General features: G+C 45.0%; 1 protein-coding gene across 1 annotated transcript in view; it reads left to right on the forward strand.

Annotated features, from left to right (window-relative positions):
- LOC134347635 (thrombospondin-type laminin G domain and EAR repeat-containing protein-like) overlaps positions 1–12,989 on the forward strand; it is a 67,712-nt gene extending 54,723 nt beyond the window's left edge. The window contains exons 8-10 of the mRNA XM_063050012.1: positions 2,622–2,809; positions 11,616–11,717; positions 12,563–12,989. Of these exons, the coding sequence (XP_062906082.1) occupies positions 2,622–2,809; positions 11,616–11,717; positions 12,563–12,716 (444 nt within the window). The 3' untranslated portion in view covers positions 12,717–12,989. The remainder of the gene's footprint in view (positions 1–2,621; positions 2,810–11,615; positions 11,718–12,562) is intronic.
- Positions 12,990–17,432: the final 4,443 nt, after the last annotated feature.

The raw sequence follows: 17,432 nt of genomic DNA on the forward strand, positions 1-17,432 counted from the left end.
TACCTTGTAAATACAGCACACCGTGAGTGACGGTGATGGAGAGAGGGATGCTTACCTTGTAAATACAGCACACCGTGAGTGACGGTACTGGAGTGATGGAGAGAGGGATGCTTACCTTGTAAATACAGCACAGTGTGAGGGATGGTACTGGAGTGATGGAGAGAGGGATGCTTACCTTGTAAATACAGCACACCGTGAGGGACGGTGATGGAGAGAGGGATGCTTACCTTGTAAATACAGCACACCGTGAGGGACGGTGATGGAGAGAGGGATGCTTACCTTGTAGATACAGCACACCATGAGGGACGGTGATGGAGAGAGGGATGCTTACCTTGTAAATACAGCACAGCATGAGGGATAGTACTGGAGTGATGGAGAGAGGGATGCTTACCTTTAAATATAGCACACCATGAGGGACGGTGATGGAGAGAGGGAGAGCAGATGTTTACCTTGTAAATACAGCACACCATGAGGGACGGTGCTGGAGTGATGGAGAGAGGGATGTTTACCTTGTAAATACAGCACACCGTGAGGGACGGTGATGGAGAGAGGGATGTTTACCTTGTAAATACAGCACACCGTGAGGGATGGTGATGGAGAGAGGAATGCTTACCTTGTAAATACAGCACACCGTGAGGGACGGTGATGGAGAGAGGGATGCTTACCTTGTAAATACAGCACAGTGTGAGGGATGGTACTGGAGTGATGAAAAGAGGGATGCTTACCTTGTAAATACAGCACAGCGTGAGGGACGGTGATGGAGAAAGGGAGAGAGGAATGTTTCCCTTGTAAATACAGCACACCATGAGGGACGGTGATGGAGTGATGGAGAGAGGGATGCTTACCTTGTAAATACAGCACACCGTGAGGGACGGTGATGGAGAGAGGGATGCTTACCTTGTGAATACAGCACACCATGAGGGACGGTGATGGAGAGAGGGAGAGAGGAATGTTTCCCTTGTAAATACAGCACAGCATGAGGGACAGTACTGGAGTGATGGAGAGAGGGATGTTTACCTTGTAAATACAGCACACCGTGAGGGATGGTGATGGAGAGAGGAATGCTTACCTTGTAAATACAGCATACCGTGAGGGACGGTGATGGAGAGAGGGAGAGAGGGATGCTTACCTTGTAAATACAGCACACCATGAGGGACGGTGATGGAGAGAGGGATGCTTACCTTGTAAATACAGCACACCATGAGGGATGGTACTGGAGTGATGGAGAGAGGGATGCTTACCTTGTAAATACAGCACACCGTGAGGGACGGTGATGGAGAGAGGGATGCTTACCTTGTAAATACAGCACAGCATGAGGGATGGTACTGGAGTGATGGAGAGAGGGATGCTTACCCTGTAAATACAGCACACCGTGAGAGACGGTACTGGAGTGATGGAGAGAGGGATGCTTACCTTGTAAATACAGCACAGCGTGAGGGACGGTACTGCAGTGATGGAGAGAGGGATGCTTACCTTGTAAATACAGGACACCGTGAGGGATGGTACTGGAGTGATGGAGAGAGGGATGCTTACCTTGTAAATACAGCACACCGTGAGGGACGGTGATGGAGAGAGGGAGAGCAGATGTTTACCTTGTAAATACAGCACACCGTGAGGGATGGTGATGGAGAGAGGGAGAGCAGATGTTTACCTTGTAAATACAGCACACCGTGAGGGACTGTACTGGAGTGATGGAGGGAGGGATGCTTACCTTGTAAATACAGCACACCGTGAGGGACGGTGCTGGACTGATGGAGAGAGGGATGCTTACCTTGTAAATACAGCACACCGTGAGGGACGGTACTGGAGTGATGGAGAGAAGGATGCTTACCTTGTAAATACAGCACACCATGAGGGACGGTGCTGGAGTGATGGAGAGAGGGATGTTTACCATGTAAATACAGCACACCGTGAGGGACGGTGATGGAGAGAGAAATGTTTACCTTGTAAATACAGCACACCGTGAGGGACGGCGATGGAGAGAGGAATGCTTACCTTGTAAATACAGCACACCGTGAGGGACGGTGCTGGACTGATGGAGAGAGGGATACTTACCTTGTAAATACAGCACACCATGAGGGACGGTGATGGAGAGAGGGAGAGAGGTATGCTTACCTTGTAAATACAGCACACCGTGAGGGATGGTGATGGAGAGAGGGATGCTTACCTTGTAAGTACAGCACAGCATGAGGGACGGTGATGGAGAGAGATATGCTTACCTTGTAAATACAGCACACCAAGAGGGATGGTGATGGAGAGAGGGATGTTTACAATGTAAATACAGCACACCGTGAGGGACGGTGATGGAGAGAGGGATGCTTACCTTGTAAATACAGCACACCGTGAGGGACGGTGATGGAGAGAGGGATGCTTACCTTGTAAATACAGCACACCGTGAGGGACGGTGATGGAGAGAGGGATGCTTACCTTGTAAATACAGCACACCATGACGGACGGTACTGGAGTGATGGGGAGAGCAGATGCTTATCTTGTTTATGTCATTGAGTAACTTTCAATTACCTACTTTTTTTAAATCTGTCCACATTTCACAATCACACACAGCTGTCAAGCTTGTTTTTAGAACTGTAGGAAAAGTAAGGCTTTCTTTCTTTGGTCCTCAGACATACGGTGCTACAGACTGGGAGATGTTCCATGTTGAAGGAAGAGTCTTTCTCGCAGTTGCCAACAGTCAGAGCTATCAGACCGGGGCGCCGAATGGAATCAACTCCTTCAACATCAACTCCACCATCTATGAACTTAACATCACCGCTCAGATGTTCGTCAAATTTCAGGACATCCTGACTTACAGGTATGTGCATTGCCATGGCAAGACATTCTTTTATCTCTCTGCCTACAGTGATTAGATGGTCATTTGTGTACAGAATGATATTGTAAAACGAGGCTGAGATTGGGAGCAACACATAAAAATTGCTGGTGAATGCAGCAGGCCAGGCAGCATCTCTAGGAAGAGGTACAGTCGACATTTCAGGCCGAGACCCTTCGTCAGGACTAACTGAAAGAAGAGATAGTAAGCGATTTGAAAGTGGGAGGGGGAGGGGGAGATCCGAAATGATAGGAAAGGACAGGGGGGAGATTTGAGAGGGGGAGGGGGAGATCCAAAATGATAGGAAAAGACAGGAGGGGGAGGGATGAAGCTAAGAGCTGGAAATTTGTTTGGCAAAAGGGATATGAGAGGATCATGGGACGGGAGGCATAGGGAGAAAGAAAGTGGGAGGGGGAATCCCAGAGGATGGGCAAGGGGTATAGTGAGAGGAACTGAGGGAGAAAAAGAGAGAGAAAAAATATATATATAATAATTATAAATAAATAACGGATGGGGTACGAAGGGGAGGTGGGGCATTAACGGAAGTTAGAGAAGTCAATGTTCATGCCATCAGGTTGGAGGCTACCCAGACGGAATATAAGGTGTTGTTCCTCCAACCTGAGTGTGGCTTCATCTTGACAGTAGAGGAGGCCGTGGATAGACATATCAGAATGGGAATGGGACGTGGAATTAAAATGTGTGGCCACTGGGAGATCCTGCTTTCTCTGGCGGACAGAGCGTAGGTGTTCAGTGAAACAGACTCCCAGTCTGCGTTGGGTCTCGTCAATATATAGAAGGCCGCATTGGGAGCACCGGACGCAATATATCACCCCAGCCAACTCACAGGTGAAGTGTCGCCTCACCTGGAAGGACTGTCTGGGGTCCTGAAAGGTGGTGAGGGAGGAAGTGTAAGGGCATGTGTAGCACTTGTTCCGCTTACAAGGATAAGTGCAGGGAGGGAGATCGGTGGGAAGGGATGGGGAGGACGAATGGACAAGGGAGTTGCACAGGGAGCAATCCCTGTGGAAAGCAGAGGGGGGGGAGGGAAAGATATGCTTAGTGGTGGGATCCCTTTGGAGGTGGCAGAAGTTACGGAGAATTATATGTTGGACCCGGAGGCTGGTGGGGTGGTAGATGAGGACAAGGGGAACCCTATTCCTTGTGGGGTGGTAGGAGGATGGAGTGAGAGCAGATGTGCATGAAATGGGGGAGATGCGTTTGAGAGCAGAGTTGATGGTGGAGGAAGGGAAGCCCCTTTCTTTAAAAAAGGAGGACACCTCCTTCATCCTGGAATGAAAAGCCTCATCCTGAGAGCAGATGCGGCGGAGACGGAGGAATTGCGAGAAGGAGATGGCATTTTTGCAAGAGACAGGGTGAGAAGAGGAATAGTCCAGGTAGCTGTGAGAGTCCGTAGGCTTATAGTAGACATCAGTGGATAAGCTGTCTCCAGAGATAGAGACAGAAAGATCCAGAGAGGGGAGGGATGTGTTGGAAATGGACCAGGTAAACTTGAGGACAGGGTGAAAGTTGGAGGCAAAGTTAATAAATTCAACAAGCTCAGCATGCGTACAGGAAGCAGCGCCAATGCAGTCGTCGATGTAGTGAAGGAAAAGTGGGGGACAGATACCAGTATAGGCTTGGAACATGGATTGTTCCACAAAGCCAACAAAAAAGCAGGCATAGCTGGGACCCATACGGGTGCCCATGGCTACACCTTTAGTTTGGAGGAAGTGGGAGGAGCCAAAGGAGAAATTATTAAGAGTGAGGACTAATTCCGCTAGACGAAGCAGAGTGGTGGTAAAGGGGAACTGGTTAGGTCTGGAATCCAAAAAGAAGCGGAGAGCTTTGAGACCTTCCTGATGGGGGATGGAAGTATATAGGGACTGGACATCCATGGTGAAAATAAAGCAGGGGACTACTGAGACTGGGAGCAGCCAGTTTGTTTCAGTGCGCTAATTAAAGGAGATATCCTGGGTATGACTCTAAACTGCAACTGGTGGTGAGGCTCTGATTGGGAACTGAAAGAGCTTTGGGGAAAGTGAAGTTACCCCTTAGTCATTCATCGCTCCCAGGGCCGCTCTGACCTGGAACAGTAGCACCTACAAGGGTTCCTGCTCAGGATACGAGCAAAGGCCAACAGCAGATCCGGCAGGTTCAGTAACTGAACTTATGACGGAGAAGGCAGATGAGCTAGGATCTCAAATGTCAATGGCTATAGTACAGGTGGATGAACATTTGGGAAGAGAAATGGCGATTTCTTTAGTTCACCCAACGGTAGGCAATAGCAAACCACCGTTGCTAGATACTAGGTTTCCTATAATCTATTTGCTAAGAAAACCATGGTCCAAACTCTCAAAATGTATCACACAACAACAGCTTCAAGAGGATCTTCAAGACAATTCTGAAGATCCTTCGCTCGATAAGGTTGATTCTGGGCAGCAGGGGATCCCCGACCATCATCAAGCTACTGCTTATAAAATTAAAGTAACACAAAAGAAAATTATTGCCACTTGGAATGTAAGAACCCTATATCAAGCAGGAAGATTGGACAATGTGATAAATGAAATGGAAAGACTAAAGAGTAACATCATGGGAATGAGCGAAGTTCATTGGATAGGTGTTGGAACAAGTCAGATTAGAAATAAAACACTGATTTATTCTTGTGGAACATCCCATACTAATGGAGTAGGAATTCTTATGGATGAAAACATGGCAAAGAGTGTTTTAGGACATTGGGCAGTATCAGAAAGAGTGCTCCTTGTTAGATTCAGAGGACAACCATTTGATTTAGCAATTATACAGGTATATGCACCAACAACAGATGGAACAAATGAGGATATAGATAAATTCTGTGAAGAGCTTGAACAAGCAAAGAATGGATGCAAATCTCAAGATATTGTTATTGTCATGGGAGATCTAAATGCTAAAGTAGGACGAGGTGCTGATGGAAATACCATTGGAAAATTTGGACTAGGGGAAAGAAATGAAGGAGGTGAGAAATGGGTAGAATGGTGCAAGATGAATAATCAGGTCATTATGAATACCTACTTTAAAAACCATCCAAGACGCTTGTGGACCTGGAAAAGTCCAGGTGATAACACTAGTAATTGGTTATTGTCATACGTACCAAGGCGAGAGAAAATTTTTATTTTGTGTGTCATCCTTACAGATAATTACATCATAATTACATTGTGATGGTGCAAGGAGAAAATAGTGCTTATTTTTCTTTTTTTAAATTGAAAACCACCTCTCATTCTTCAAAACTTGAGAGTGAAGGAATAATGTAATTGGTCATTCGGCAATCTTCACATCTCAGATATCAAAGTTCACCACTCTGTTCCTAAGACAGACACACCCCAAAAGGTGGCACGTCTGTCAACGTTGGAGGTTCAGCCAGGAGAACGTTCTCAAGCTTGAACCCACAACCTTTTAATGCCAATTTATTATCCCTCTCAACCTCACTCTCCTGCTTTCTCCCCATAACCTTTGATGCCCTACTAATCAAGAACCTATCAACCTCTGCTTGAAGGCACACACTCAGAGATTCAGGAACAGCTTCTTCCCCTCCACCATCCGATTCCTAAATGGACATTGAATCTTTGGGCACTACCTCACTTTCTTTTTAATATACAGTATTTCTGTTTTTGCACGTTTTAAAAAATCTATTCAATATATGTAACTGATTTACTTGTTTATTTAGTATTATTATTTTTATTTTTCTCTCTCTACTAGGTTATGTATTGCATTGAACTGCTACTGCTAAGTTAGCAAATTTCATGTCACATGCCGGTGATAATAAACCTGATTCTGATTCTGATTCTAAATATACCCAATAACTTGGCCTCCACTTCCAACCGTGGCAATGAATTCCACAGATTCATCACCATCTGGCGAAAGAAACTCCTCCTCATCTCTGTTCTAAAGGGACATCCTTGTATTTTGAGTCTGTGCCCTCTGGTCCTGGACTTCCACACCATGGGAAACATCCTCTCAGTGTGCATTCGATCTCAGCCTTTCAATAGTTAATAGGTTTCGATCAGATCCCCCTCATTCTTCTAAACTCAGACTCAGAACCATCAAACGCACCTCATATGTTAACCACTTCATTCCTGGGATAATTTTTGTAAACCTCTGCTGGACCCTCTCCAATGCCAGTGCATCCTTTCTTAGATAAGGGGTCCAAAACTCTCTCAGTACTCTGTATGGTCTGGCCAATACACTATAATCCCTCAACATTGTATCCTTAATTTTATATTCCAAACATTATTAAATGAATGCTAACATCGAACTTGCCTTCCTCACCACTGACCCAGCCTGCAAATTAACCTTTAGGAAATGCTGCACGTAGGGAATCCTATACGATGACTCCCAAGTCCCTTTGCACCTCTGCTTCTTATTTAGAAAATAGATTATGCTTTTATTCCTTCTACTAAAGTGCATGACCATACCCTGTATTCCATCTGCCACTCCTTTGCCCATTCTCCTAATCTGTTTCATTCCTTCTGCAGACTCACTGTTTCCTCAACACCATCTGTCCCTCCACCTATCTTTATATCGTTTACAAACATGGCCGCAAGATCATTAATTCCATCCTCCAAATCATTGGCATACTGTTCGGTGTGAAAAGAAGCAGTCCCAAATCCGACCCTACAGAACACCACCAGTCACCAGCAGCCAACCAGAAAAGCTCCCTCTTTATTCCCACTCTTTGCCTCCTTCCAGTCAACCAGCCTTCTAACCAAACGGATGCAACAGTATACGCATCAGCTGGTCAGCTAAGCATAGGTAGGGAGATCCCAGGGACTAAGACCTCAGTGTCCTGACAATCTTCCCAGTTAAATCAGTAAAGTGGTCTATTATCACATGTATGTGAGAAATTTGTCTGGCCTATCGTCCATACAGATCAATTCATTCCAACGTTGCACTGAGGTGGAACAGGGTAAAACAATGACAGAGTGCCGAATAAAGTGTCAGTGACAGAGACATTTATTTATTTGTTTTCTTTCTTTGTTCATTTTTTAATTTAGTGATAAACAATGGAGAAGACCCTTCCACCCCAGCAACACCACAACCATGACTAGCCCTGACCTGATCAACGTCACAACCCTAACTAGCCCTGACCTGATCAACTCCACAACCCTGACTAGCCCTGACCTGATCAACGCCACAACCCTGACTAGCCCTGACCTAGTCAACGCTGCAACCCTGACTAGCCCTGACCTAATCAACGCAGCAACCCTGACTAGCCCTGACCTAATCAACACCACAACCCTGACTAGCCCTGACCTGATCAACGCCACAACCCTGACTAGCCCTGACCTAGTCAACGCCGCAACCCTGACTAGCCCTGACCTAATCAACGCCGCAACCCTGACTAGCCCTGACCTGATCAACGCCACAACCCTGACTAGCCCTGACCTAATCAACGCCACAACCCTGACTAGCCCTGATCTAGTCAACGCCACAGCCCTGACCTAGTCAACGCCACAACCCTGACTAGCCTTGACCTGATCAACGTCACAACCCTGATTAGCCCTGACCTGATCAACATCACAACCCTGACTAGCCCTGACCTATTCAACGCCACAACCCCGACTAGTCCTGACCTAGTCAACGTCACAACCCTGATTAGCCCTGACCTAATCAGGGGGCAATTTACAATGACCGATTAACATACCCCAGGGGTCCCCAACCTTTTTTGCACTGCGGACCAGTTTAATATTGACAATATTCTTGTGGACCGGCGGACTGGCGGACCCGGGGGGGGGGGGAACGGACAAGAGTAGCAGTCAAATACGTTGGGCTTACCCCAAGAAAGACTACGATGACCATGAAGCTTTGCGTGGGCACCAGTGCGCATGTGCGTATATGCCGAAATGTTCTGCAAATCGTTTTTGGCGATTCTGTCCGGGGAGGGGGCGGTGTTAATCACGACCGGAATATAGGTGATAAGTTGCTAATACACTCAATTGCGTTTCTAAAAGGGTTTATCTAATGAATTTAATATTAAACACACAGCGCATATTTTCCTCGCATGAATATAGTGATAAGTCAATTATTAGGGGAGCTTGAAATAAGTGTTGAACGAACTTCCATTAGAAGTGGTAGAGGCAGGTTCGATATTATCATTTAACGAAAAATTGGATAGGTATATGGACAGGAAAGGAATGGAGGGTTATGGGCTGAGTGCAGGTCGGTGGGACTAGGTGAGAGTAGCGTTCGGCACAGACTAGAAGGGCAGAGATGGCCTGTTTCCGTGCTGTAATTGTTATATGGTTATATAAGTAAGTCAATAGCATCATAACATTTTAAGTAACGTTTGGATATGAAACACACAGCACATATTTTCCCCGTATGAACATATAAAATCATTGCAGCACACCAGTATCGTTGAATCAGTCGGAGCCCTGGGCTTGTTTTCCTGCAACAAGATGGTCCTATCGAAGGGTGATGGGAGACAGTGATACTCGAATAGGGTTCCTTATGTCCAGTTTATTCCGCAATTTAGTTTTCATTGCATTCATTGCAGAGATACGTTGGAAATGGAAGCAACATTTTCAGTGCTTTCGTGGCTGTCTCAGGATATTCAGCCTTGACTTTGATCCAGAATGCCGGCAGAGATGTTATGTCACACATACTTTTCAGCCCGCCGTCATTTGCAAGCTCGAGGAATTGATCATCTTCCTGCGCTGACATGGATGACGCGCGAATAATGACCTCACGTGCGTAATGAGCTCCGTGACAAGGAATGAGGAAAGGTGCAGCTGACTCATATCACCAAATCGTATCGTTTCCTCACGGCCCGGTAGCACATGCTTTGTGACCTTGTCGGTCCGCAGCCCGGTGGTTGGGGACCACTGACCTACCCAGTATGTCTTTGGACTGTGGGAGGAAACCGGAGCACCCAGAGGAAACCCAAGCATTCCTCAGGGAGGATGTACAGAGACTCCTTACAGGACACCACTGGAAATGAACCCCAAACTCCAGAATGCCCAGAGCTGTACTAGCACCGGCCCACATTGTTATCATAATTATTCTTTATAGTATTATCCAGAGTCTGCAGGATTTTTCTGATGTTGGAGAACTAAATTAGAGAGATTTTAAAATTCAATCCGCTGAAACTGAAACTGTGCTCTATGAGTGAACAGCGTCCTCCTTGCACTGGTTTGACTGGGGTGTTATTTCCAATGACTATGACAATGAAACAGACTATTCCTCTGACGATCCAAACCAAACTAAAAGTAGCAATGCTGGGATGTCAGTATAACCTTCAGGTATTATCAGGCCCACAGCCTTATGCCAAGAATCATACCAAACAACAAGAGACTACTCAGCCCATCATTCTGTGCTGACATTCTTGAAAGTGTCCCCCACTCTTGGCTCCTTCCATGCAATCCTAATGGGTTGTTTTTTCTGTTTCTAGTCTAACTCCCTTTAGAAGTTAAAATTGAATCTTAGTACACCAATAATTTCTGTGTAATAACTATTTTGCACCATCTCCCAGGCAAGATCTGTTCATGTCCCATTTGAGAAATTGCTTCAGCACAGAGCTCAAACCTCAGGAACCCAGTCAACCAACCTCTGGAGCGGCATTCAGCTTTGCGAGCGACAGCACCATCTGGTGGCTGACATTGGAACTCCCCTCCATGTTTCTCAACACACACAAAATACAAGCTGGGAGCATCTATGGAGGGAAATAAACAGTCAACTTTACCATAAGATCGTAGCGTATTCCATAGGTTCCAATGAGATCTCCCCCCCCCATGCTTTTAAATTACATCAGTCAGAATTGTTTGTACATCCCTCATCCATGTTGTGGGGAGAAATTATTTCCTCATGGTTCTGAGGTGAGTCCCAGCCCAGTCAGGTGTAACTGCTGCTGCATTTTCCAGTGTAGAGAGGTTTCCCTCAACAAGATGCAGACCAGAGGAGGGAGTTTGACTGAGTGAGTTCCCTTATTTCTATTTTCTTTTATTCCTTCATGACCAGCTACCCCTCCAATTAAAACACAGGACCAGACAGCCTCACCCCAGAAGTGATCTCATACCTCCCCTCACTGACCTAGTCCCCGGTGTGGTGAGGACAGTGCAGTGACACAGCTAACAGAGCTGCTGCCACACAGTGGCAGAGACCGGTTCAGTCCTGACCTCGGGTGGAGTGTGTGGGGAGTCTGTACGTTCTCCCAGTGACTGCGAGGGTGTCCTCCATGGAGCAGAGATGAGCGGGAATTTCTTTGGGCAGAGGTTGGCGAATCTGTGGGATTCATCGCCACAGGTGGCTGTGTGGTCAAGTCATTGTGTGTATTCAAAGCGTTCCTGACTAGTAAGGGCACCAAAGGTTAAGGAGAGAAGACAGGAGAAAAGGGTTGAGAAGGAAAATAAATCAACCATGAATGAATGGTAGAGCACACTCGAAGGGCCAAATGGCCGAATTCTGCTCCTATATCTTATGGCCTCCCAATTGTTCCACGCTGTCAATCCCGCCGTGTATCTAACCATTGCAGACAAGGGAACAGAAGCCTGGATGCAGGTGGGATCTGGGTTTGCCACCTGTGCACAAATGGAGGCTAACTTATGAATGGGAGCTGGTTTTGCAAAGGGGCCTTGGTATGAATGGTGGCTGATTGTGAATGGGTCTGGGAATGAATGAAACTGGAGCGGGTGGAGATCGAAATGTGATCTGAAGTCGACTATGAAGCATCTTGAAAGAACCAGGAATGAGTAGAACCTGATGAATGCGGGAGTAAGGTCTGTACCATATTCTCATCCCTCTGCTCTTCTTGTGGTTGCAGTGCTGTTGACTGGGAGTTCTTCACAGTGGGTGATGACAGCTTCCTGGTTGTGGCAAACTCATATGACGGCTCTAAGTTCTTTTTAAACAGTGTTATATACAGGTGAGTACCTCTGTCAGGTGAGGGTAACCCACCAAATCCTGTTCACACTCTCTCTGCTCACTGAAGTACACTAACTTTCGTCCTGATGGAAGATTGAGCTTTCAGTTCCTGTCCTTGATTTTTTTTTTCCGGGTCTCTGAGTTGTGTGCTCTCTCCCAACCCAGCCCACCCACCTCCCATCCAGCCCCGAACTGTTAGTAATCTCCACGCTTTCCGATTGCTCGACTGCGACTTCAGATCACCTCATCACTGGCAGCTGGGCTTCAGCTCTTGAAGCCCCTTCTAAAATGTTCTCCCCAGATTTGTCTGACACTTGATCTCCCTTCACCATCCAGCACCCCACTCCCCCAAGATACCACTTTAAACCAAGCTCTTTGGCCGCTTCTAGTATTTCCTTATGTGGCTCGATGTCGGATTTTGATTGCTAAGGCTTCCGTGCGGTGCATTGGGGCCTTACTGTGCCATACAACAGGAGAAATGCACCTTATTATTTATTAATTTATTTGTGGTAACGTTACTTGTGTGTTGTGTGTGAGTAATATGTATTGTTTAGGATGGTAGCTTGGGTTGAGGTGTTTGATATTGGGGTTTTCACCAAGCTTGGCAATTAGCTTGCAGATGCTTATTGAGGATGTCACCTCATCTGGTAATGAGACGCCTACAAGCTAATTGCCAAGCTTGGCCAACAATGCAACACCAACGTGTACCGTGTTGTGCGCTTTGGTCTGGTGGAACGTTGTTTCGTTTACCGGTATACGGTTGAATGACAATAAACTTGAACTTGAAATTAAAGTCACCTTCCAAAATAAAATGAATGTTGCTTCAGAGATTACATTGTCTTGCAGGTGGCAGGGCTACGAAAGCTTTGTCCCAGTCCATCGCCTGCCAACATACGGCTGTACAGACTGGGAGCAGTTCAACACGGAGGAAGGCTCGTACCTCATCTACTCCAGTGCGAAGGAACGCATTTCCAAGGTGCTCAGACTGAAAGTCTATTGACCCAAGAAGTAATGTGGTCAGAGCTTCACAGATCATAGAAACTCCTGAACAAGAGGACCCTTCGCTCCAGGGGTCTTTGAATTGGAACTAATTTACCTCAGCGAACTAGGTTACACGTCAGAAGGGACAATCCTGCTTGCTTATGAAGAATTTTTTTTGTTGTTGGATGATCTGCTTAATCCCAAGCCAACTCGACCATGCTCAGGAATTATCAGAAAAGAAGGTATGCAGGACAAACCCAAGTTCAGAAGCTGTTCTGTGAATGCCAGTGTGGAAGCATTACTAATGAAGGCGTTTTAAATGGTTTTCTTTACTAATTTTTATTTAGGTTACTTCCCTTCTCACTGCATCAGGAGAGCTGGCTGACTACAGCCTTTAATGAAAAGTGATGGGTGCCAATGAACCATTTGGATGGACAAGGAGTTTGCACTGTGTGGTCTCTATTTATTTATGTATATCTATTTCATGTTTTGCACACAGTGGCACACAGTGCTGACACTCCCACCAGCACTAACAGGCTGGTCAAGTTGGATTTGGAGGGGATAAGGGAGCAGGACTCCCTAGGGCCACAGGCCCAGCTCTCCATCGAGTTACACTCCACCAAACAGAAAAGCTTTAATAAAGTTGCTTTGTTTACAATCTCATACCAATTGAATTCAGGGGCAACCCCAACACCAATGACAACTGATAACTGTCTCACCAAGTTCCACCTTTCCATTTGGGCAATCCTAAAATATAGGAACATTTTTACAGCATTTAGCTCATTCAGAGTGAGGAGTTTTGATTGGCATCCTTCACTCCCCGAGTTTCTTGCAACTGAAATAACTGGAGAAGGAACATTCCCAGCTGCCTTTGTCTCTCAGTACTGTTCTCAATGCAGAGAGCTGAAGAACCCTCTGCCATTCCCAGGAAGAGCCTTGGGTCAATTTACTACAAGAGACCTTTTGGAGCAAATCTACCAAACAATGGACCAGACCTGGGTTGAAGCTTAAAGCTGTAATTTGAGTGGAATTCTAATCATTACTTGGAATTCACTGGCTCATTAAAGAACATCTGGCTCAGAACTGATATTTCAAATTCTAGCCCAGGGGTAGCTTCCAGACATGCTGTTCAGTTCAGTCCAATGACACGGGTGAAAGAGGAACCCTGGTTATTACATGGGATTTCAGAATATACCAAACTAATCAAGTCTCCTTTAATGCCTTCATGTTGGTCACGAATGGTTACTTTTCATTTGTACCTCAATTCCCATTTTTGTAAAGTAGAAAAAATCTTGCAGCCTGAAGCCAGTAGTCTCCAGACTACAGGCAGCCCACCTTTACCTGGTGCTGCCTCTTTACTGGTGGTACTTATTTCTCTAAATCGGATCAACCTTCTTTTTAAAAACGGTTGGGTTGTCAAAAATGAAGCCTGACTCGGGTAGGTGTGTGAATGCCTCTTGTGTCGAGTATTTTTGTAACCAAGACTCTGCTCATGATGTGAAACCCTGTGTGAAACTTCGGTTGGTTGGAGAAATGGATTGATTTTAAGCACTTTTACATACACTGAGTTTCTCTAAGAAAGGCACATTCTTACTCCTGGAACCCAAGTGAAAGGGAAGTAACGGCAGGAGTGAATGTTTTAACTACCTTTCAATTTCTTATCACTTTAATTGGTAAAATAGTTTTCTAAAGTACCATTACTTGTATCTTTACATTCTCACCTCAGAGGAGAATATGACATGGTCAACTGACTTGCAGCTCAAATACTGGTCTGACAGGCCAGCATTATCACAGTTAGCAGCCTTATTGCAGTTATGTGTCATACGGAGAAAATGTACAATTGTATTGTTTGAAAGTGTTGTAAATACCGTATGTTGTTTATTCCCATCTAAATACCAAACTGTTGGGAAGTCTAGAACATTATGAAAATCGTGAACTTTCTCTTGACACTATAACATTTTCAAAATACTTTTTCTAAGTAGTGGAATAATCATGTTGCATTTTCCACCATTGTGTCTTGGAATGGGAATGCACTGATGTCACTGCAAATAACCAACATGAGGTTTAATATAAATTGCTTAAGAAAAACATCTGATATAATAATGGCATTGCATTGCCATGTGAGATTTCTTAAAGTCTCAGTTAAATGGTAAATGAAGAGAAGAATAGTTTAGACACACAGACACCAGAGCGTTGAAGTGCACCACCCACTGAAAGTTTTCTTTGAAAATGTTGAACACTAGAATGAAGGCTTCTATGAATTTCACAATATTCTCTACATTGGAGTGGCATCAAATAAGGAAAATTTAACAGCAGTGTTTATAGATTTTATAGGGGGAGCTTGATTCCACTGGCTGTAGTGCAGGTAAGCAGGGCCCACACATTGAAAATAATCGACAGGACAAAGAGGACGGGAAATTTGGTTGGTTCTTATGCACAGTGACTGGCGACCCCTAAACACAAGAACTTCTGCAGATGCTGGAAATGCTGAGTAACACACACACAATGCTGGAGGAACTCAGCAGGTCAGGCAGCATCTACGGGGGAGGGGGGAATAAAGAGCCGCAGTTTCAGCTGAGACCCTTCATCAGGACTGGCAATCCGAAGCACGTTGCCGGAAAGGGTGGGAGACCAGTGGTGAATAGGGAATTGGACAAATTCTGCCAGGGGAAGATTTGCAGGGCCTTGAGGGAGGGAATTGAGTAGGTTCTGGTGGGGGGAGGGGTATGCTGAATGAGACAAACATAATGGGCTGAATGGCCTCACTTGGTGCTATACCCCTTTAGGATCTCACTATTTAACCCAGCCATCCATCCTAGAAAGCAAGGTATTTATTTTATATAATATATATTCTTCAAATGTTCTAGAATTAAAATATGAATAAAACTGAAAGAAATCTTACTGTGTTGGTTATCAATGCTCTGATCATTCTCAGTACACTTCGAGGGAACATAATTATATACAACTCATAACCCAATGGGTTTGTTGACCTCAATATATGTAGTAATTTATCTGCCTCTGAAATACAATACAATTTGTTCAAGTGTTCATATGTATGATAATAGGATTACGTACACGATTCTTGATCAGAACTGGTTTAATCCTCGAATCTGCATCAATGAACGACACATTGCTAAGACAGGTCACTTTAATGCACTGTCACACACTAACATGCTGTAACACGCTGCGGGCCTGGTCAGTGAGAGGTCAATCACCCTTTTGAAAAATAATGAGAAGGTACATCTGTATTTAAGGAGCTTGGTGACATTGGATAGGAGTAGCCTCACTATAAGGAGATTAAAAATAATAAAATATATTTGTTACTAATTTAAAGCATTCTTACTTTGAATTCTGTAATCTGTTTTGCAGTGGAAAGTGGAAAATTTAAGAATATAATGAACTCCCATTTTCATATTATTAAGCCTTTCCCAGATAGGGATATACAGTTGGTCAGGTCAGTACCAGCTCTCAGTGCCTTCTTATCAGTCCCATTCCAATACTTCCTGTTCATTCTCTCTTACATGCCCTTCCCCTGACTTCCCTGGCACCCCACTTGCACACATGGTAAATTGTGACAGCCTGTTAAACTGGCCACTTAATCTTTGGGACGTTGGTGGAAACCAGCACACCACGTGGTTACAGGAAGGAGTGTAAACTCCACACGGACAAGGGCAGTCAGGGTTGAACCTGTGTTGCTGAAGATGGAAGGTAGCAGCACTACTACCCTCCTTAAACACATAGTATAAGAGACAGAGAAAACAAAAATAAGCCCTTCAGCCACCAAATTCACGCTAGCTATTAACCACTCTCTAGTCCTACATTGATGCCATTTTTAATTCTCTCCATATTCTCATCTACTGTCTCCTGGACTCTACCACTCACCCACACACTGAGGACAATTTAAAGTGGCCAACTAAGCTACCAGCACACACACCTTTAGAGTGTGGGATGAAACCCACAAGGGTTTTAAAAAAATCCACACAGACAACACCCAAGGTCAAAATTGAACCTGGGTTCCTGGCGCTACGAGTCGGCAGGTTTACTAAGTGTTTTGTTCTCACGGTTGTCGAAATGTTCTGAGTGTTTTGCTTGTGAACTCTGAACTGCGGCTGGTGCTGGGTGTGGACACTCACTGTCCTGTACTCTCTGATCTCAGCTCAGCAGGCAACCAACATTCCTTATTGACACAAGGAATTTGGTAACATTAAAGCAGTGTGCAAAAGGTATCATAGCTGGGACACCTCACTAGCCTCCTTTGGTTTGAATGCTCCAATGGCCAACTTATAGATTTTCAGTCCCCTAGCTTCTCCATGCCTTCAGCACACGTTGCTTATGCAGCCATTAAGGAGTGCTTCCAAATCAGGGTTTTACTTTTGGTATTGGTTTATTATTGTCAAACGTACTGAGAGACAGTGAAAGGCTTTTGTTTCTGTGAATCCAGTCAGATCAAGGATCAACTTTATTCATTTGTATGTATTAGAAATTTGCCGTGGTGTGTTAGTCATGCAACAAAACTCAACAACGTTCAACAATGATAAAGAATAAAGAATTACATAAAATACAAAGTTAGAGGTTAGAGTACAGATATGGAATAAAATGTGCATAAATTACCGGGACATATTTACAATGTGAACAGCATCATAAAAAGGAGTTTCAAGTGTTTACAGTGCAGTGCCTGAGGTAATAAAATAGACAGTGGCGGGGGTGGGGGGCTAACTAGAACAGTTGATCAGAT

Source organism: Mobula hypostoma, chromosome 6 (assembly GCF_963921235.1).
Source record: "Mobula hypostoma chromosome 6, sMobHyp1.1, whole genome shotgun sequence".
Classification (NCBI taxonomy): Eukaryota; Metazoa; Chordata; class Chondrichthyes; order Myliobatiformes; family Myliobatidae; genus Mobula; species Mobula hypostoma.